At 32.6% G+C, this 21,448-nt stretch overlaps 2 protein-coding genes across 2 annotated transcripts; one reads left to right on the top strand and one right to left on the bottom strand.

The window, feature by feature from the left end:
- Positions 1 to 10,046: 10,046 nt before the first annotated feature.
- On the bottom strand, positions 10,047 to 14,602 carry LOC142619620 (putative NADH dehydrogenase [ubiquinone] 1 alpha subcomplex subunit 12). Its single transcript, XM_075792781.1, has 5 exons — positions 14,422 to 14,602; positions 13,853 to 13,879; positions 11,664 to 11,752; positions 10,476 to 10,585; positions 10,047 to 10,399 (listed from the first exon to the last, which is right to left on the bottom strand). The coding sequence occupies exons 1-5, from the start codon at positions 14,511 to 14,513 to the stop codon at positions 10,244 to 10,246; spliced, it is 474 nt and encodes a 157-aa protein (XP_075648896.1). The 5' UTR covers positions 14,514 to 14,602; the 3' UTR covers positions 10,047 to 10,243.
- A 3,778-nt stretch (positions 14,603 to 18,380) lies between these two features.
- On the top strand, positions 18,381 to 20,789 carry LOC142620359 (uncharacterized). Its single transcript, XM_075793740.1, has 2 exons — positions 18,381 to 19,243; positions 20,204 to 20,789. Exons 1-2 carry the CDS (start codon positions 18,381 to 18,383, stop codon positions 20,787 to 20,789), a joined length of 1,449 nt encoding a protein of 482 aa, XP_075649855.1.
- Positions 20,790 to 21,448: the final 659 nt, after the last annotated feature.

The raw sequence follows: 21,448 nt of genomic DNA on the forward strand, positions 1-21,448 counted from the left end.
TAATTTTGATGTGAATGATTATAAATAGTGTATAAGTAAATCGAAGTGAAAATGACAAACAATTCAGCCAACATATAAAATAGTTGTACCAAAAAAAAAATGTATAATGTTTTATGTGGTTCAAAATTTTGGGATTCTGGATGAGTTTTTTTAAATTCATATTTGCTTTTTTTTTTTTTTTTTTGAGAAACTAACACACACAAAGGTAATGTTACTCCCTCCGTCCCACTTAGTTTATCCTGTTTGAAAAGTTAAACTTTGGAAGGGAACATCATTTATTGTCTTGTCTAACTATTAAAAATGTATTAGTTTCCAAAACTACCCTTAAATAAATTTATCAAAAAATTGAATTTCTTTTCCAATGGAGTAGTTTTGAAAATTAAACAGGGGTATAATAGGAACATTAGTAAATTAATGACTTTTGATGAGGAATAAAGAAAAATTTACTCCAGACCGTCCATGGTCATCCACACCAGCAGTCGTCCAGAAGAAAGCACCAAGACGAGGCTAACGCCTATGGTCGTCCATGGACAAAAACACACCCGCAGCACTCTACCTAGGAAAGCGTCCATCCCCGTCTTGAAGGGATTCGTCCACAAGAGGACCCCTGGACAAGAATTTTACACTTAGGAATTACTAAGTACATTTCACCACTCCGCAACATACGTATAACTTCCGGTGATCGTTGTATGAGAAATATAACTTCTAAACGGTTGTGGGAGTTATCCTTGAACCCTCGCACCTCCTCAAATCCAGGAGAAGTTACAATCTCGATAACTGTTCCTAGGACACTATATAAACACCCATTCAGACTAGAAAAATGTACGTTTTTACTTCTCCCAAAAAGTTGGAATTCCAAAAATATAAAGAGAAAACTAACTTTGCCATCGGAGGGTTCTTGGCCAGCGACTCCGGTCACCTTTGATCGCTTTTCTTTCTTTTTCAGGCCATCAAGAGAGCAAGTGGTCCTTTTAAGTCTGAAGCATCCAGCCTACTGATTTTCTTCGCATCATCAACTTTTATTATTAGAAACATGACAATATTTTGGGACATCTCAAAATAAAATAGAGGACAAACTAAATGGGACGGAGAGAGTATTAAAATAAACTTCTAAACAAATCAATATTTTTCTATCTTTTGTTAACTTATTAATTTAAGGATGAGATAAAAAGTAGCTTTAAGTAAATAAGATTGTTAAAAAATAAGATTATTTATTTAAGAAAAATATTTTAACTTATGGATAAAGTTTGGCTCCAAACATGTTTGGAACCTTATATTTCAACCATCAATAGAAATATGACATTCGTCTTTGTCACATAACTCATTTAATTAGTTGAGTTAAATAAGTCACACATAACAGGTTACATGTCAAATTTCTTTCCTATTAATAGTTTTTTTTTTTTTTTTTGAGAATGTTTCCAATTAATAGTTGGAAACAAACATTTTCCTTAACTTATTTACTTAAAGTCATTTTTTATCTTGACTTTAGAACTAAAAGGCATTATGGATTATGGCGTCTACTCTATAATAATAATTTTTATTATTAAATTAAAATATTAATTATTTTTTTCTTCTTATAAGCAAGTTCAGGCTTAAATTTTTATTAAAATATAAAAGACTTTATAGTTTATAGTAACTGGACTTAATAATTAATTGATACTACAAATCTTGTTTAAAAAATCAAGATAAGTGCTAAGAAGGATCTCCATAAATAATTTGGAAGACTTTAAACTTTGAATTTACGTGGATGAAGGTTGTTCAATAAATTTTTCTATAGTTGCTTGCTTTGTCCCGCCTCATCAATTTAAAAAAAAATAAATAAATAAAATTTTAGTAAATACTAAAGAGATTGGTTTAGAAAATATTTTTATATATTTTAACAATTTTTTATATTTTTTTTATAGAAGTAGTATTAAAATTTTCTAAAATTATACAAGTGCCCTAAGAGGGCTCATTAACCGAACCGTTAAAAAAATATGATATTCCCTTCCCAAAACAGAAACAGTTAACTAGTATGAACCTAGATTTATGCTAACAAGTAAGATTCGCAGGATGTACAGCCCACAGGGACCGTACTCTTCGTCTTATTTACTTGTTCGCTTGTTACTTCTCTTTGCCGACTTTGCGTCAACAACCAACGTCGGACCCATGCATCTCAAAACAAAAATAAAAAGTGGAAGACAAAAATGAATAGAATGTAGGTGTATAATTGAAAATAACAAAATTTATGAACTAAGATACTGTTTTTTAGATTCCTCTCCTAAAGATTTTGTCACGTGACTACTTAACTAATTTACTTTCATTTTAAAAAAAAACCACATAGTTGAATCTTAAAAAAATAACTTAAAAAATAGCACATAAATATTGTACTTAAATCTTTTTTTTATGAGTTACTGTACATAAGTCTTATCTATTAAAAAAACATCTTCCAACTTTTGACCCTTTTATGATTATCCATTTCTCTTTTTATATTTTTAATTTATTGTAAGGCTTTGGCTCGTGTGCTCCTATGTATTGGACACAGCATGGAAATAACTTACACATGTCGGCCTCATATCCCATCCAAAGCATAAGAACAATATATAAAAACGCTTTGTCCTTGTTATTACATCCAAGGTTGGGAGGGGGGGGGGGGGGGGGGGGGGGGGGGGAGGGGTGGCAAGGGCTCTTGACTGTTCAAATGGGAATTTTAAGAGTTGCATTAACCATTGATTTTTTTTTTTTTTGAGAAATAAAGATGTATTACATTGATTAATATGTACTGATATTAATTAGGAAACCTTAGGTACGCCGTTAATGGTTTAAGGAAATATAATTAAGTTTTGTTAGACCTAATCTATTAATCGATGAGCACATGATACATGACTTAAGGAGGAACCTATCAATACTATTTTATTATCTTATGCATCTACAGTATTTTTATTTCAAAAAATAAAATCATAGAATATAGGAAGATTCTTTAAATTGTCGAAAAAAAAATAAAATAATAAATAATGGTGTAAAATTCTTTATAAGTCAATGTGTCACGAGTTAAATGACTTAAATGTGATATACTTCTGTTAACAATTAATGGACATAAGGAATGTAATTAAAAGTTAAAACACCAAAACTCTTGTAGGTTTGTAGCCTAATTGGTTGGCATCTCTTGATATATCCATTACATTAAAATTGAGGATTCAAATTTTCTCTCCCCCAATATTGTAATTATCAAAAAATAAATAAATAAATAAAAGAATGTAACTAGAGCAATTATGAGGCTTGTAGGTTTGTAGCTTAACTAATTAGCATCTCTTGATATGTTCATGACATTAAAATTGAGGGTTCAAATTTCTCTCCCCCAATATTGTAATTATCAAATTATCAATAAATAAAGGAATGTAACTAGAGCAATTACAAGGCAAAGCATGTGATTAATTAAATAGAGTTTAAAACCGAGTGAATATGGTAAAAAGTGGTCAAAATTGGAGAATTGTTCCTACATTTTATTTTATTTAAAAAAAAAAAAACCAAATTAATAATAGGAATGAAATCAAAGATCTACTTATTAAAGGAATATTTGAATCCTCTTTTATTATGTTAAACCTTGTTAGCAATACTTAAAAAGTTGATTATTCTTATGAATATGCATCACACCATCTTATTTGTACTTTGCAAATTCAGGCCAATATGGCTTTTTTGGTTAGTGGTATTCTTGTAGCTAGCTTAAGTTTTTTATTCTTTATATTCAGTTTGAGTTTCATTTATATTAAACCAGTTAATGAGGACTAGATTTTAAATTTTTCCTAAAAACCAATTTAATTAACTCGAACCAAGCTCACACTTAATGCTAGGTGACAAGAAAGTAGCACGTAGGAGATCTTACTAGAGAAAAGCCGATTCTATTTCTATCACACATACAACAAACGGCAGCAATTTGAACAACATGACCTAATGCTTGTCCTCTACTACATAGTGGTGATTATAGTCCTTAAAGTCCATTCAATAACTTCACTATCTTCCCATCAAACAAAAAAAAAAAACTTCACTATCTTCTTTATGGAGAAAAGTTTAAGCACATGAAATTTCAGTGACACTGATCAATTGTCAATATTTCATTAATTCACAAAACTTCTAAGGTTGTAATTTCTGTGACACTGATCGTTTACCAAATGCATTAAATTGTACAAAATTGAATTAAATTAAAATAGGATTGAAGCGCAGAAATCTTGATTTCTTTATAGGGTAAACTACGTATTTGGTCCCTATCCTATATACCATATTTCAATTTGATCCCTAACCTTTTAATTGTGTCAATTTGGTCCCTAACCTTTCAATACCGTGCCAATTTAATCCCTACAGTTATCTTTTGAATGAAAATTAATGACGTGTTTAATGGCCAAAATAAAAAATTAACTTCTATTGATGTGACAATAAACTAAAATTTTATTTTGACTGTTTGCTATGTAAACAATTTTCATCTAATATATAATGACAAAAACTAAATTGACACGACATTAAAAGGTTAAAGACCAAATTGACATAATTGAAAGGTTAAGGACTAAATTGACATATGGTATAAAGGCGATGGACTAAATATGTATTTAAATTCCCTGCGTTTGACCAAGTTAGCCAACTCTAAAAACCAGTGCATTGGTTAAACCAAAAAATTAACATCATCTCAATTAGGGCATTCAAATTCAATTCAATCCCTCTATCATTCACCCAATTTTGAGCTTTGTTACGAGTTAATTCTAATTATTTTAAAATTTTTGGGTGATGATTGAGCATGAGGTGAAAATTAGCCTTATTTTTTGGCAGTTATTGGTATTTAATTAAAATTTCCTTTAGTTGTTATAAATGCGATAGATGACAAAATAAGAAAATTACAATTGTAAAAGGATGGGATGTGAGAAGAAATGTGAGAACATACATGGCAATTTCCAGCCCATGTGAAAATAGACGCGGAAGAAAACATAAGTGGTATCAAAACAGTTCTAAGCGGTTACTAAACACCATCTAACATCACGAAATATGTCGTCTAAACCTAAGGAAAGAGAAACGTGTGTCATAACTATTAATAAGGGTCAAAGCTTAAGGAAGGAAAAGCACGAAAGTGCATCCAGCATAAAATGTCAAGCCTCAAGAATAAATAGAGAACACATTCTCAAGAGAATGACACCACTCACTACTAACAGACTTGTATATAAAAAAATAAAAATAAAAAAAAGCATTCTATTATAATATTTAGTTCCTTATGGCCTGTTTGGAAATTTAGAGGGGGAGGAGAGTAGAGGGGAGTAGAAGGGAGGAGAGTAGTGGGGAAGAGAGTAGAGGGGAATGGCTATCCTCTATCTTGTTTGGATGTTTTTAAAATTAGTAAGGGGGAATAGAGTAATTAGCTCTTCCTTTTGTTTGGATGTTTTAAAAATTAAGATAAAAATGAGAGGAAATGATTTAAATAGACAAATTTACCCTTATTTGAAAATGGACTTGCAACATAGAGCCCATTGAGAATGCCTTGTCCATCTAATTAATAAAGCAAAATCTTTTTTTTTTTTTTTGTCTGTTCTTTCACTGTTTGGATGCCAAGAAAAAAGAAAACTAATTCAAATTTCACAGAGATCAAAACGAATTCATGAAATCAACCAATGTCAAAACCAAGTCAAAGTCAAAACCGCTCCTCAAAAACTCAGAAAGACACAATCAAGATCCACAAGTTCAAGCTCAAAATTCAAATTCAAGAGATCAAGATAGCACTTACCAAAAAAATGGAAAGCAGCAATCTGCACAAACACACACAGAAAAACACAACTGTATCTGCAAAAACGATATTCCATACACACACATACATATATACAAAACAGTGTATATATGTGTTTGTACAAAGAGAAAGTAAGAGAGAGAGAGAGAGAGAGTATACAGGAAGTGTCTACTTGAATGGTGCCCATGAGATCAGTGTGCCAGAGATTCTGGTAATTCTGGCGGAGCTGCGTCTTAATTTTGTAATGCGTGTAATGTTGTTCATTTTGTTAATTTAGAAAGGGTAAATTGGGGAATTTATTTGGTCAATAATTTATCTACTCTACTCTCCCTCCAAATCTCTTCAATTTGGGGGAATTAAAAATGAGGGGTTAGAGTTAGTTGAAACTCCTCCAAATCCCTCCAAGCCTCTCCCCCTCCTTCCTTAAAAAACTTCCAAACAAGGTAATTGAATTACTCTCCCTCCCTTTACTCTACTCCCCCTTCTTTTTTAAACATCCAAATAGGCCATTAGGGAATTTTCTTATAGTTCATAGGGTTCTAATAAGTGTTCATGCTTGTAAGTGCTTATTTATAATCTTGTTTACACAAGTATATTGAAGTTTGATCCAAGTTCCTTGGAGTTAGTTCTATTCAATCTATAATGCATTGCCTTCAAATTAAGTATGATGTTTAGAATAGTCACTTAGGTTGTGATGTCCATTGATTCTCAAAAAAAAAAAAAAAAAAAAAAAAGGTTGTGATGTCCATATTGTCCTGTACTATTTAGTATTTACCTTAAAATTAATATTTGGCTTCAAATTGCTTATGAATACTCAATTTGGAGTGATTATGGATAATTTAGGGCATGTTTGGTTTAGAGGAGTTTTGAGTGATATGATCCAAAACTCATAACTAAGTTATCAAAACACATGGGACCCACACAAATTTTTTGTTTGGCTTGGTTTTCAACTCTTGTTTCTATAACTCAATTCTCTGATTTTTGAGTGATAAGTTATGGATACTGAAAACACATTTGAGGTGTTTTCAAATTATGGAAACAGAGTTATGATAGCATTTTCGTAATTAACCCCATATATCCCGCTGCAATGTTTGAGAAAAGACTTTTTTTTTTTGTGGTGAAACCCAGCCACAATGTTTGACAAACTTTGGGTTTTTTTTTTTTTTGGGTGAAACCCAGCGCAAGTTGAAGTTGAAAACTAGGTCTGAGTTAAGGTGCCAAACATAGTGTTTAGGAAATTGAGGTATTTTAAGTGATGAGTGATGATAAATTACAAACCAAACGGGCCCTTAGTTACTTGGAATCCAATGGTATCAAATTTGACTTAGAAGTTTGTTTTTTAGACTTGCTCAAAGCAAGGTTCTAAAAAAAAATATTTTTTAGTAACTCAAAAACCTATTTTATTTATTTTAACAGTCACTTTATAATACACCTAATATCAAAAAAAAAAATTTAACAAACAACACATTAAAATAATATAAACAAACAAATAAAATAAATATAATAAATACTACACATTGAGGGAGAGAAACTAATTTAATAATGAGAGAAGAAAGAGAAAATAATTTAATATTTTTAGCAATTTGTTACAGTGAGCTACTACTACTAACGGCTCACTTTAGTAAGTTGGTAAAATATTTTAAGTTTAACAACATTGTTGTGGGAGTGTTTTTGTTTGTTTGGAACTATAAAAAAACTAAAAAGCTATTTTAAGAGCATTACTGTAGATGCTGAAGGGCCGAGATGCATACCTTACTTTACCCAAAATTCATTCTCTCTCTCTCAACCATTTAGGCATTTATGAGATTCGTGCGATGGTCTTTTCTTTAGTGCGTATTCCTAGCTGAAATACTAATCTCAATGAACTAAATTATTTAAAACGTCTACATTAGAGTAGCCAGATCCTCGTATAGAATGTGCAACTCATCTTTTGAATATATGAGTTTCATGTTGGGAATCATCTCTTCAATAGATGAGTTCACTGAAAGGTTATTTCAGCAAAAAGTTTTAATACAGTTTTATTTTGTCAAATAAAATCATTATTATTAAGAAGAAAATCCCCTCAACGTGAGAAACAGGACTTCTTTTTTTTTTTTTTTAATATTAAAAACAGGACCTTGATTTGTTAAACATCATAATCATATACCACATAAAGAGTTTGATCTAAGAAATTATGGTTGTGTTAAGTGATTATATTTTTCTTATACCAAATGACTACCATTGATTGAAAAATTGGGAAACTGACATAATTCCCTTTTTTTTATTGGTCTCAAGTTAAATACTATCTTCTCAACAAAAATAATAATAATAATAATAAATTTTAGAAAGAGTAGTTAAAATACTGCTCCAATTAAAACTAATTATCGAACTTTCATTATATATTGTAACAATAATTTATAATTTTTTATTTAGCGTAAATTTGATCTTAAATAATGTGTTTTCGTCCTGTAACTTGAAATAATTTTTGTTTATTCATTTTTATTATCAAAATATTATCACACTTTACATAATGATTTCGTAAAGGCATATTAGTTACAAATAAAGCAATGTAAACCTATACTAATATTTCTTAAAAATTTCAGCCAGGTTAAAAAAAAAAATCAAATTTTGATTTAACTTCAAAAGCCTAAAAATTGATTCTTTTCTCTCACCATCTCTAGGGGCAAAAGTTGAAAACATGAGTCTCAGTGTAGAGTCTCAATTTTTTTTAAATATAAATAAGTGGTGTTTTAGTTTTTTATCAGACTATTTCACTTCTTAAATATGATACAGTTTCGAAACCCTGTGGGCCAATGGTGTGGTAATCGAGAAGCAACCTCAAGAAAACTAAGGTTCCAATCCCACCCAAACTATTAATTATAAAATTAAATCTGAAATGTCCCAAAAATATTTTTAAAAAATAAAAAAAATGTCTCTATTTCTTTGAGTCAACTCAACAGTGTACCGAACTGAAATCAAATCTGCTTTGAAAGTTAGCATGGTGTTGCCGCTGGACCTACTTTTTATTTTGTAATAAAGAGATACTTTTGTTGTTTAGTTGATCTTCTAAACGTCTCATGTCTCAAGACTCACATGTCTCAACCCTTTTCGTTTAGTACCAGTTGGACTCAGACAATCGGATGCCCAACAACATACTGTTAAATGTTGGAGTATAATTGTTTACACCTTACCATTTAACACGGTAAACTGGTAAAAGTATGGTTTGGTAGCCTAATAATATGCAAATGATTTACTTGAGTCTAATTATGGGAAAAGTCCTTTATTTGGGATTTACAATTAAGGCATGTGTTTCTTTCGCAAAGAGTGCTTGCTGAGATTTTGTTCTTATCCGTACTTCTCACATGAATCTGTGTGTCTTTGGATTAAGAATTTTTTTTTTTCAACATTTTTCCTGGTCTTTAATCTCATTTCATGGTCAAACGAGAAGCGAAAGGATTGCATGGCCCATTCCACGTGGGCGCTTTCTAGGAGAACCAAAAAGAAACCTGGGCTGGAATTTTGTTATCAAGCATTAAGCCATTAACTGATATCATCATAAAAGTTTGAGTTCAAAGTTCAAACATCAACTTCACTTACTCTTGAAAGTTTGGCAACCATCATTAAGTTCTACTGAAATTCAATGAACGTCCCACGGTTTTGACTAAATAGACCAACAAACATTCGATGCCTCTGTTCAAAAAAAAAAAAAAACCCATATCTAGACGACTAGAGTCGAGACTAAGAGGAATATATAAACCAATGCTTCCATAGATTAGATTGTGGATTACAATTATAGCTTCCCCAAGATTTTGGATTGTTCCAAATTCTACTTGCGCATCCAAATCTGGGTCAATATCGGCAAAAACATCCTGGAACAAGTTTCTAACGCCATGCCAAATATGTCCGAAGAAGAAGAGCAGAGCAAATGAAGCATGGCCAGAAGTAAACCAACCCCTTGGACTGCTATGAAAAACACCATCGGATACAAACTCTCAATCTTATTCTAGATATAACTCATCAATAATTTGATCCAGTATCAGATGTAATTTGGAGCAAATATTAGTATCAACAATTTTGCTTTCAGTTAATCCTCAACCTCTGCAGCTCAGCCTATGCACTTTCCCTTAATGGAGGATCACTTTCCAGACCAATATCATTTGAGTTGACAACAATTTATAGTTAATATTAAACATAAAAAGTCAGTCCTCATTGCCCCAAAAGGGGGGGGGGGGGGGGAAGAAGAGTCCAGCGGCCTTACGTCAATGATGACCCGATGAGGGATCATAAAATGACGTATTTATATGTACTTTTTTGCTAATCAATGACATTAGACAACATTTCACGATAGGTTTCATTAATCAGATGAAAAAGACAAATGATTCACTGTTCGCTTCTAGTGAAACATGTGCAAAAAAATTCAAAAGCTTCAAAATAGTACAATAAATTTATTCATGAAAATGGGAGGCAAATATCCAGAAGATTTTCAAGTTTTACTGGGAAATTTTGTAGAAGGGACAGCTTAGCTTAGGGCTTGGTGGGTTCCCATGGTTGGTACCTGGTCCAGTCTCTCTGCTCTTTATTAAGGGCATGTCCCTTGGAATGATAGATTAACTCCTCACCCTCTCCAGAAAAATTTTCCTTGTGCTCTAACCCATACCTCTTTGGTTTCAGCATCAGAAGCTGAAAAAAAGCATTCTTTGTTAACTATATGTTTTCTCAAAAGATGGTATCACATAAAGTAGAAAAAAGATCTTGCCTCATCTCCAGTGCGATCAGTTATGACATGGAGCCAACCATGCCATTCTGCTGGCACCTGAGAAGCATTGTAGCGACCCTTCTCTGCATATTCCACCCACCTATGCCGCCCTACAAACCACCCAGAAAATCACAAGCTGTAGAAATACATCAAGCAAAAATATAGAAACAATGGTAACCTATAAAAGATGGTATCCTCTAAACTAGAGTAAAAAGATGCAAAATTTCTAGATTTTACAGCATTGAATTAACTTGTTGACAGTGATGGATCTTATGGATTAAGGCATGATTTAATTGGATAATGCTGAACTACGGAGCACTGCTCAAGTTTACAGGCAACCAATACCTAACCAAGCAGTTTTTTTTTTTCTTCTTCTTTTCTTTAAAATAGATCAAAAAAGGTTTAGTCTTAAAAGAACACTGGGAAAGCAATGTGTCCATACTGATGAAAGAGGTGTTGCCATTAGAATGATGATGCAAATACGGCACTATTATAAAGCCACAAACATCTTGAACTGGCCATATAAATCCCACCATATTATGATAGATGAATAGCACATAATAACCAGCATATTCCCATCGAACAGGAAGAAAATCAAATTTCCATCATAATACAGTAATAATGGAAGACAAAAATATTTTGAAAAAAGAAAAATAAAAAGAAAGCCATCAACTTCATGTGCTTCTAACACCAAAGCATAGAGATCATGGGCTCTTCTGGGCAAAACGGGCATAGATGGATAATCAATTGGATCATTCGGACACCCCATTAAAACAAAACCCACATTTTTTTCTTTCTTTTTATTTTATCTTCTTAAACAACATTCATGGAATCAACCTGGCCACATGCATCATGGTTATTTTAAAACTCCATGACATTATGAAGACTCAAATATTCATCATCATCATCATCATCATTCAAAAACTAAATGGCCTCATTTTTAAATGACTTCCAAACACCCCGAATAACACTATGAAAGAATCCATATCCAAGGCATAGCCAACTACAGTGCAATCATTCTTGTGCAAGAGAAGGGGAAAAAAAACTTTTTCTTGTTCTGCTCAAGTTTAAATCAGCAACAAATAATAAAATTAAAAAATGCAAGGATCTTTCTTGCATTTGATCTCCATGTAATGCCATTGCAATAATAAGCAAGCATATAGCTGAAACACAGCGAGAAACACTAACCAGACTGACAGTTACGGTTCTCATAATACTTGTTACCAAATTTATCAACACCCACAAGATTCCCCTTTAAATTGTGGATCTTGGTCTGCCTGAATCAGCCAAACAAAAACACATTAGAACTGCTGAATAAAAAGACAGATTTGTAATACAATTATATCATTTGACATATGAAGATTAAGGAAGCAAGCAATATAGAGATATCATTTAGTTAGAGACAATAACTAATAAATTCCTGCTCAGAGTTCATATGGAGATAGAAATAAATAAATAAATAAACGCGTTAAGAAATATAAACATAAAATTATCAAAAGATAAAGCACAAATGTAAAAGTAGGCATGTATAGCTGCTGACATGAGTACATGTCTGACAATGTGTCAAACACCTACAAAATCCTTTCATAAAATGAACAAGATGCTATTGCCTACCTATTAAATGGGACGCAGTGTGGATGGAAGAATCTTAAGGAAAAAATAGCATGGGATTGGGATTCTTACGTCCTTCGGAAACCTAAAAATATTGGATCATATGTGTAAGGTGGAAGACAATTATCAAAAACAAGGTTTTATCATCAACATATATGTCAAAACTCCAGTTACAAGAACTTTGCCAAAGTTAGAATAAGATGTAAATTTCATAATGGCATCTGAGTTCCAAAAGGCAATAATAAACGCTCTTCACTGAGATGCTTTCTCTCTTCTTTTCCCCCCCCTCCATCTTGGTTTAAGCTTAAATTAGTGGTGAAGAAAAATTGTACATCTTTTTTGTATAACTAGTAATTCAGGAACATATTCAGTTCTCTAATTCAACTTTATAAAGTCACTCCAGAATACTCTCAAGGGAGTCTATTTCTGATCAATCAAATTTTCATAGAGGAAGGACACAAATTTACCCACAAGGACGGGGGGCAGTCATGGTGATCCAACCTAGACATGACAATAGTAACCTTTACCCACTGAGGAATCAGTGCTTGAGGGCCTATGGGCACCTTATAAATGTCAATGAAAGGGTAAGGAAGGGTGGCCATTAGTGGTGATCCAACCTACTTCTGGAATATTATCTTCATTCGATCGGTTCAAAATTGGGAATTAGAGTCTGCTGTCTCCTTTATGGACTTACTGTGTTCTGGTGTGTGGAAAGGAGAAGGCGCAGATGAGATGTGGTGGAAACCAGCTTCTTGGGGAATATTTTATGTCAGAACTTACTATAAAGTTTTACAATCCCCATCCCAGGTGTTTTTTTCCTGGAAGATTGTGTGGAGCTCCAAAGTTCCTTCAAAGATCAATTTCTTTGTTTGGACAGCAGTGATGGGGAGAATCTTGACAATTTGAGGAAGCGTCAGCTGGTCGTTATTGATTGGTGTTGTATGTGTAAGAAGGCAGGGGAGTCTATAAATCATTTACTCTTGCATTGCCCAATAGCCAGAGAAATGTGGAATATGGTGTTTACACTTGTTGGGTTATCTTGGGCCATGCCCAAGGCTGTAGTGGAGCTCCTAGCTAGCTGGCCAGGCAAGTTTAGTAAACACAGAAATGGGGTGATTTGGAATATGGTCCCTCATTGTCTGATGTGTGGTAGTTGGAGGGAGAGGAATGCGCTGACATTTGAAAGAACCGAGAGGTCAATTAAAGACTTAAAGAGGACTTTCTTCCAAACCTTGTTTGGGTGGATAAATATGCTTGGGGGAATTTTCTTTTTCGTTCTTTCTCTAATTTGCTTGATAGATGTAGTCTTCATATTTCTTAGTGCTGCTTTTTTTTTTTTCTTTTGCCTACCTTACTTAGTACACGTCCTGTGTGCAAGTGTATTACTTATCAAAAATAAATGTCAATGAAAGGGGGGAAACTTGTAAAATGATTATTCAAAGGAAGCAAAATACTACCGGTTTCTTACCCAGCAGCTTGGAATGTTTTCTGCTTTCCTTAAGAGTATTAAACTGACCCATAATACTTCCCTCTCAATGTTCATTACTTTAGATAACACAACATCATTGAAAACTATATGCAAAGAAAATTCAATTGATGGGTCTCCTATTCACCAAACCCATATAGCCAAACAATGCTAATAAAATCAACAAAGTGCACAGAGAGATAAAACTCCAAAAACAATTCAATTATGTCACCATGTTCATTCCTAAATCCTTTAATTTGTCAACAAAATTTGTAAAGTATTAAGCATTAATTTGACTTACAAAAGGTTCCCATCACCAAGGCATTTCCTGTAAAATGAAAAAAAAAAGAAGAAGAAGAAGAAAGCAGAGTCAGTACAGCTCAAAGATTCAAAAAATTTCAACACACATTTCGCCGAAGCAAGTGTTGAACACGATTTCGCTATTCAATTTTCTTGATCCTTCAAGTGAATTCTTATTTACAAACGAATAAAGATAACCATAGCCATTCGGATAGTCTCTGTTTGGCTGCTCATAAAATTGACACAAATTCCAGGAAGTGAAATGAAATGCTTAGCCCTATAATTCCCAACAAAATGTTATACAATGTTTCAAATATTAGTTTCATTTCGTTTCCTACATTTTCTCGGCAACCAAACATCGTATAGGACAGATATGAAACTCGATAATTTTTTTTTTTTTTAATTTCTTATATTCGATCCGTTCCGCTAGCTCAAAAAATTGAAAGCAGAGAAAGCTGAGGAAGATTGAGATCTTTCACATATTGTATTAAAAAAAAAAATACAGAAATGAGAGATTGAGGAGAAATGGGAATAGGAAAAGAGAGAGAGAGAATCGAGTGAGGAATTTACACGAAGCCTTCGTCCTTGAGCTCTCTGTAGAAGCCACGGAGGCCTTTCTCTTTGATCGACTGCAACACGTACTTCACCACCGTCGATGCCATCTCTCTCTCTCTCTCTCCGGTCTCCTCCCTCTTTCTCTCTATCTATCTCTCTATTTAATGGAGTATTTTGTTTTCCTTATTTTGTGTTTGGATTAACTTCTTAATTATCATGATTTTATTTTGTTAAGAAAAATAATTATTCATAGGCTTAAAAAAAATTTTTTTAAAAAAGCTAAAATGCAAAAAGCCATCTTTTATGATTTACCAAAATTTATTTAAATTCTTTAGTTCTATTTTCGTTTATTTTAGTTTTTTAATTTTTAAATTTATTCAATTAAGGATTTTGCATCCATTTTTCTTGTATATTGAGGTTAATTTTTCAATTTTGTAAATTAAAAATTTTAATTTTTTTGAGAAACTAAAAAAATTCAATTAATGATTGAAAAGCATACAGTAGACTTTAAAAAAATATATGCGTTAAATTAATTTTTTTTAATTATTTTAAATTGATTCTCCAACTATAGACTTAAGCTTAATTTGATATTTTCTTTTTAAAAAAAATGAAGTTTAATTTCATCCCTGAAATATCAATTTAGTCAATTAACTTTAAAAATTAAATTAATTTAGCAATCAAATTACCACAAATTAGTCACTTAACTCTATCATTATAATTTGTGTTATAATTACCACAACATAGTCACTATAGGACTGCATTATCATGTTAATTAATTTTTAAGTGGGTCCCGCAGTACTTATTGTTGAAAACTGAAAACTGAAAACACTGTAACAAAATAATTTTTAAATGTGTAAATAGTACTACGGGACCCACTTTTAATAAAAAAATTGCTAAAAAAGTACATGCACAGTGCGCGCATAGTACGTGCACTGCGCGCTTGTCCCTCACAACAGCGAGTAAAAAAAAAAAAAAAAGGGCAAAACGTGGATGCAGCAATAAGCTGCATCCAAACGCCCGCTAACCAAAATTAGTTTTTAGGAAAAATGAGCACAAACAATGTTAAGTTGAGATTATGCTAATAGTGCAACTTGGATATTTCTTAAAGAGTTTGTAGCATTGGGCTAACCCAAAAACTCAAGGCTCAATGTGGCTTTTATGTGTTGAGCAAGTGCTAGGTTGTACATTGAAACTAACACAATGCAAACACGTGACAAAATTCAAACATATATTTATATTGTATTTACTTTAGTGCAATAGAGCTTAGTCCTATCTTTTATGATTTACCCAACCTAAAAATATGTATAAAAAATATATCTATATAATATTGTATTAAGTTTAGTGCAATGGAGTTAGTCCTATCTTTTATGTTTTACTCAACATATAAATATGTATAAAAAAACGCATCTATATATAAAAAACGCAAATGCGCTAAAGCAACGTTAAAAAACCTACAATATTTTGGTTTATTCGATACTTTACACTGTTTCGCTGCTGCTTTTTTTTTCGGGGAATATTGTCTAGGCCCCTCCTTTTTACTTATTTATATAGAGTTGTTAGTTAGCACAATAAATTATCACAATATTTTCAAAATTTGTAAAGTGTTAATTTTTTATAGGTCAAAATAAAATATCATATTAAAACCAATCACAACTAAAATAAAGGTATTGTGAAAAAAGAATTGTTACATTCACAATATTTTTCACAACACTTTCATAACAAAAGTGTGAATGTGTAAAGTTGTAGTAATAGCTACATCTTTTTTTGGTCCGTTCAATTTGCACTATTCACTGGCCTTTTTTTTTTTTTTTTGCAATATTGCCCGATCAAATCTTTATATATATATGTGTGTGTGTGTTAGTTAACACAACAAATTGTCACAATATTTTCACAATTGTTGAGATATTAATTCCTTATAGGTCACAATAAAATATCATATTAGAAATAACCACAATTGAAAATAAAAATATTGTTATATTGACACAACAAATTTTACAATTATTAAGGTGTTAATTTCTTATAATTCGAAATCTAACAATTAAATATGAGATTATGACTAACCACAACTGAAAAAAAACATTTTGTGAAAATGTTGTAGCACTTGTTGTGTGAATGTGTAAAAGCTACTATAGTAGCTACGATACTTTTTGATTTATTCAATATGCACTATTCATCACTTCATTAGCCTTTTTTCTTTCTTTTTTTTTCTCCAATAATCGATTTGTACTCTTTTTGAAAAAATATATATTTATATGAGCTGACATATATATTGTTATACTGACACAATAAATTTCACAATACACAATTATTGAGGTGTCAATTTTCTATAGGTCGAAATAAAATAGTAAAATATGAGACTATAATCAACCATAATTGAAAATAAATGTATTGTAAAAATGTTGTAATACTTGTTATTATCACAATATTTTCACAATTGTTGAGATCTTAGTTTCTTATATATTAAATAAAAAATTGCTAAGCCCATAACATTTTCATATGAATTTCACAACAAATCATATATGGTAAGCTACTATTGATGGATAAAAAAGTGATTTCAGTCATGGGTCCATTTTAAAATCAATAACAATTTGTCATTTAGAATTTATTATGAAAATATTATGGAGATAGTATTTCTATAAAATTAAATAATAATATATCAAATCGAAACTTACCATGACTAAAAATAAAGGTATTGGGAAAATATTATGACATTTTGTTGTGTTCCTAGACTTTTTTTTTTGGTTTAGTCAAATTTGGTAACAAAAATTCACTATTTCATGCATAATTATCTTTTGTTGGTTTTTTTTTAATGCATGGTTTAAAGTGGTTATTCTAATTAAAAATCAAAATCAATGATAATATACTATCTAGAATTTGTTGTAAAAATATTGTGGATGTAGCATTACTCAACAATAAAATTATAAAATATCATACCAAGGCCTACCATAGCTAAAATAAAGGTATTGAAAAAATATCGTGACATTTATTGTGTTCTTGAATTTTTTTTTTTTTTTTTTTTTTTGTTTAGCCAATTTGTTGAGCCAAAATTCATAGTTTTATGGATAGTTTTCTTCGATTTTTTTTAACACATTATTTAAAGTAAAAAACACATAGTTTTACCACCAAAAAAAAAAGAAAAGAAAAGGTACTTTCCCCCTTTATGTTTTGGGTAGTTTCATCCTCCCAACTTTAAAGTTGAATAATTTATTCATTTATATTTTGTACACAAGCATATAGTCCCTGTTGTGGCTCTCTTAGTTAAATCCTAACAAAATCTTATGATTCTTAGATCTTTTATTCAACCATTAATTAGAGACTTTACCAGTTGTGCTAACTAGAACCCACAATTTTTATAATTTTATCTAATAGAAACTTCAATGACATATGTCTTTTTATTTTGTTATTTTTTTATTTCTTAAAAATGTGTTCATTAAAAATTAAGTAAGCTTAGTTAGGCTTATAAAATAAAATGATAAAGAATGAAGTATGAATAACAAAATATTCATTGCAAATGGTTGTAGGTATTTAGTTTGATGAAGATTTTTTTTTTTTTTTTTTTTTTTGAGAAACCAAACTGGGGGCAGCCTGGAGTTTGATGAAGAGTTTCAATTGTAGTATATGTTATCATTTATTGCGAAAATTTAAATTTTGTGACAATATTTTATCAAAACTTAGTTGTTTATTGTTGGAAAATGACAACATTTGTTATCGTTCTTAGTAGAATTTTTTTGTGAGTAGATACTCTCTTTAATAAATAGGTTTTAAGAAGGATATTCATATCTTCTCTCTCCAAGGCTCTCAGCAGTCTTTGGAAAGTAAAAGCTCCTAACTTGCGTTCTTCATACATAAGATCCTAACCCCTCAAATCAATCTCTGTTGATTAGTAGGGGATTTTGCTTTCCATTTTCTTTTCCTTTGCTTTTCCTCATATTTTCTTCCTTTTTCTCCCATTTACAATCATTCACTTTCAAGATATGGATGCGACACTAGAGAAACTTTGGAAGAAGTTCACTCTTTTAGAGGAGGAAAAAGGTGCTCTGTCCGTTAATGCTCAGGATGTTGCACGATCAAAAGAACAAGCTCAGTTCGGTCTTTTATTCAAGTTACAAACTAACAAAGAATTTAATAAAGAGGCATTCAAGTCCACCATCCAACAGTTATGGAGAGGCTCTCAACGGGTAACTATCAAAGATGTGGGAAACAATATTTTCCTGGCAATCTTTGAAACTGAGGAACACATGAATGATATTTTAGATAGGAGTCCGTGGTCTTTTGATAAGAGATTGGTTATGGTGAAGCGTTTCACTAATGATGCTAGCCTAGAAAATGTCTTATTTCAACGATCTCCCTTTTGGATTCGAGTCTTCAATATCCCAATTAGAAGTATGAATGCCAAAGTTGGGCGTTATATTGCCAATGAAATTGGTGTTCCTCTTTTAGTTGATGGTCCTAAAAGTGGTCTAGCATGGGGTCCCTTTCTTTGTATAAGGGTGGATATAGATATTACTAAGCCGTTAATGAGGGGAAAAATGTTACAGGTAGAGGGCATGGAGGAAGGGTGGGTTCATTTCAAATATGAGAGACTTCCCATTTATTGTTATCGGTGTGGAATTTTGGGACATCAAGAAAGGGAATGTAACAAAGCTAAGAGAGGTTGTATTACTGTAGAGGAAGATGACTTTCAATTTAGGCCTTGGTTACGAGTTGTGGGTACTAAATCCAACCAAGGAAAAAACTCTTTCAATAAAACAAGATCTGGTGTGGTTGAGGAGGACATTGACCTGGAATCCAATGAGGAAGAAGGTGGCAGGCAGCTCTCTCATATTTCTCACCGACAGTAGGTCCCACCGCCGATCAGTAAACCAGCTGGCGAAATCATAGCAGCTGGTTCGATGGAGGCTTCTGCTGAAACTTGGAGTTGTCAGGTAACATCTCAAGCTTATCCTAATCTAAATTCAACCGATAGATTAGATTCCTACCCATCTAACCCTGAAAAACCTAATTCCCTCTCATCTTCCAATTCCAATCAGATAGATAAGCCAAACCAAAGCAACCCGGAGAGAAACCCATCCACCATGGACATCAATCCAAAAAATATGATCCCTAATCCCATAGAAAACAATTCTCATCCACTTAATCCTGCAAAACCCACTTCCCTTTCTTCCTCAAACTCTACCCGAATTGAGTGGCCAAAATAGAGAAGCCTGGAGAGATCCCCACCCGTAACGGATACCAATTCCAAAATTCGTATCCCCAATCCCATGAAAAAAACCCATCCACATATTCCTTAATTCATGTGAATCCTTATCCACTCAATTTGGGCGGTGAAGCTATACACCCTGTATCAAATGAAAGCTCAGAGATATTGAAGGAGACGGAACTCGAAAAATTAAATGGGGAGTGTTTAGGTGATGATATTGAGATGAAATTATTCCCAAATAGCTGTGAGGAGTTTTCGAGCCACATTAAAACTAGTCTTGGGTTAGGAAACGATTACTAAGGAATCCAAATCCTATCCCATCTTCTGTTGATAGTGAGAAGCCTATGTTCCAAACCCATATTAAACGGCTTAACTCAATTTCTTCCTCAACTAAACACTCGAGACCACAAAAATTAGCAATTGAAAGTCCTGCTAGGGATACTCTCCCTCTATGTCATCCTCCATGATAATACTTAGCCTCAACTGTCGTGGGCTTGGGATCCCAAAGGCAGTATAGGAGCTTCGTTGCTTGATACACAAATAAGATCCCCAACTTCTTTTTCTTTTTGAAACTAAACTAGATAGGGATGGTTTTAGGAGGTTGAAGAGAAAACTTGATTTTCAGCAAGGTTTTAATGTACCTCGAGTTGGATTGAGAGGTGGTTTAGCTTTATTGTGGCGTGACAATGTGGAGATTGATGTTCAAACATCTTCTCCACACCACATTGATGCTCTAATAAACCAGAATGGCGTCGTTTGGCGTTTTACTAGGTTTTATGGACATCCTGAAACTTCAAAGAGAGAGGAGTTTTGGGAGTTAATGCGTCAGTTGCATGTATCACATTCTTTGCCTTGGCTTTTGATTGGAGATTTTAATGAAATTCTTCATAGTGATGAATATTGGGGTAGTGGTTCTCGACCATTCCATCAGATAGCAGAATTTACTAGAGTAGTAGACGATTGTTCATTAATTGACTTGGGTTATAGAGGTCCGAAATTCACTTGGTGCAATAGAAGATTTGAGGGGAACTTGGTTTATGCAAGGCTGGATTGGGGTTTACATAATTTGGAGTGGATGCAACTGTTTCCTCAGTCTAAGTTGTCTCATGTTCCATTTGGGTTCTCTGACCATATGGCATTGCTAGTGAAACTTCAAACGGATGTTGCAACTTCACCAATCTGAAAACACAGGATTAGGTTTGAAGCTTTTTGGATGAGAGATACTAATTGTGAAGATATTATCAGATCTAGTTGGGATGTCTTGCAATGGGGTACTCCTATGTTTCGGGTTACACAGAAGATTAAGGCAGTAAGAGTGGCTCTTCTTCAGTGGGGAGGTGGATGTGCAAGGGGACTCATACGCTCTATAAATACAAACCGGGAATTACTTACCAATCTGGAGTTAGAGTGTCACTTGGATCCTGAAAATCAGCAATTATCTTATGCAAGGAATGCCATCAGATTGGAACTTAATGAATTAGTGGCTCAGGAAAACACTTATTGGCATCAGTGCTCTAAGATATCATGGATGAAAGATGGAGATCGAAACTCAAAATTTTTTCATGCAGTGGCTTCACAAAGGAAGAGGAGTAATGAGATTCAAAAGCTACAAGATTCGGATGGCAAATGGTATTCAAAACAGTCTAATCTAGAGAGGGTGGCAAGCGACTACTTTCAGTCAATGTTTACTTGTGCTTCAACTAGTTCTGTCCAACATGTAATTAATCACGTTCGTGAAGTGGTTACCTCGGATATGAATGACATGTTGCTGACTGAGTTCACTTATGATAAGGTAAAGAGAGCTCTATTCCAAATGCATCCTACAAAAGCACCGGGGCCTGA

The sequence above is a fragment of the Castanea sativa genome, chromosome 12 (genome assembly GCF_040712315.1).
Source record: "Castanea sativa cultivar Marrone di Chiusa Pesio chromosome 12, ASM4071231v1".
Taxonomy (NCBI): Eukaryota; Viridiplantae; Streptophyta; class Magnoliopsida; order Fagales; family Fagaceae; genus Castanea; species Castanea sativa.